The 1,607-nt window shown below is 35.0% G+C and overlaps 1 protein-coding gene across 1 annotated transcript; it reads left to right on the plus strand.

Annotated features, from left to right (window-relative positions):
- Nucleotides 1-535: 535 nt before the first annotated feature.
- Nucleotides 536-1,583, plus strand: LOC111376005 (the record flags this gene model as incomplete). The annotated part of the gene is made up of 4 exons (XM_022998933.1): nucleotides 536-542; nucleotides 630-950; nucleotides 1,029-1,325; nucleotides 1,442-1,583. Coding segments are annotated over exons 1-4 (767 nt in total), but the record flags the coding sequence as incomplete, so codon positions are not given.
- Nucleotides 1,584-1,607: the final 24 nt, after the last annotated feature.

Consider the following 1,607-nt stretch of genomic DNA (forward strand, 5'->3'; position numbering starts at 1 on the left):
TAAACAATGGCATCAAGCTCGAACAAATTATCGAGTCCGATTAAATGCTTCAATTGATTGTGTTCAATTTCTTCTACGACAAGGAATGGCATTTTGTGGACATGATGAATATGAAGATTCAAACAATCAAGGAAACTTTTTTGAACTATTGCATTGGTTGTGTGATCATAATCCTGAGATTAAGGCCGTTGCTTTGACAAATGCACTTGAGAATTTGAAATTAACATCACCAAGAGTGCAAAAAGATATTGTAAGTGTTATTGCTTCTAAATGTCTACATGTGATTATCGAAAATGTTCGTGATAGTTTCTTCTCAATTTTAGTTGATGAATCTCGAGACATTTCTGTGAAAGAGCAAATGTCAGTTGTCGTTCGTTATGTGAAAAATGGGTGTATATTGGAACATTTTATTGGTGTCGTTCATGTTTTGAATACCACAGCTGCCTCACTTAATGCTGCAATTGATCAATTATTCTCAACGCATAGCTTAAGCATATCTAATTTGAGAGTTTAGGGATTTGATGGAGCTAGTAACATGCGAGGTGATTATAATGGCCTCAAAGCACTTATTTTGAAAGAAAATCCAAGTGCTTACTACATTCATTGATTTGCTCATCAACTTCAACTAGCTCTTGTAGCTGTGGCACAGAAATATCCGAAGATTGAAACTTTCTTCACTACAGTACATAGATTGGTGAATATTGTTGGAGGATCAGCTAAACGGAGTGATTTTATTCGAGAGAACCAAAGATTGAAAATTCTTGAATCACTCAGTGTTGGTGAAATATCAAGCGGACGGGGTCTCAATCAAGAAATTACTCTTCAGCGTCTCGGTGATACACGTTGGGGCTCTCACTATAGTTGTTTAATTAACTTGATTGCCATGTTTTCAACCATAGTCGACGTCATTGAGATGATTGCTACTGATAATACAAGTACCGGAACAAGAGGTGATGCATGCATTTCATTGGAGTTGATGTTAAGATTTGAATTTGCATTTAATCTACATCTCATGAAAAATATTTTAGGGATTTCAAACGCATTGTCAAGAACATTACAAAGAAAAGATCAAGATATTGTCAATGCTATAAAATTGGTGCAAATATGTAAAACACAGCTTCAAACCATGAGAGATGATGGATGTGATTCTTTTTTGGGAGTGATTTGTTCGTTTTGTGAAACTCATAAGATCAATGTTCTCGATATGGATGATATGTTTGTAACTGTAGGTCATTCACGACGTGAGACAGTGACAAATTTGCATCATTTTCGTGTGGAAATATTTTATGCCGTCATTGATATACAACTTCAAGAGTTGAATGATCGTTTTTCTGAATAAATAGTGACTTACTTATTTGTGTTGCGTGTTTATCTCCGAATAATTCATTTGCTGCTTTTGACAAGATCAAGTTGATTCGACTATGTCAGTATTATTCGGTAGATTTTGATGCAGCAGATATCCTAGAACTTGATGATCAACTAGATACGTATATTCTTGATATGCGCACTTTTGAAGACTTTGAAGAATTACAAGGCATTAGGGATCTTGCACAGAAGTTGGTTGTGAAGAATAAACATGAAGTGTATCCATTAGTCTACAAACTTGT

Source organism: Olea europaea, unplaced genomic scaffold (assembly GCF_002742605.1).
Source record: "Olea europaea var. sylvestris unplaced genomic scaffold, O_europaea_v1 scaffold14350, whole genome shotgun sequence".
Classification (NCBI taxonomy): Eukaryota; Viridiplantae; Streptophyta; class Magnoliopsida; order Lamiales; family Oleaceae; genus Olea; species Olea europaea.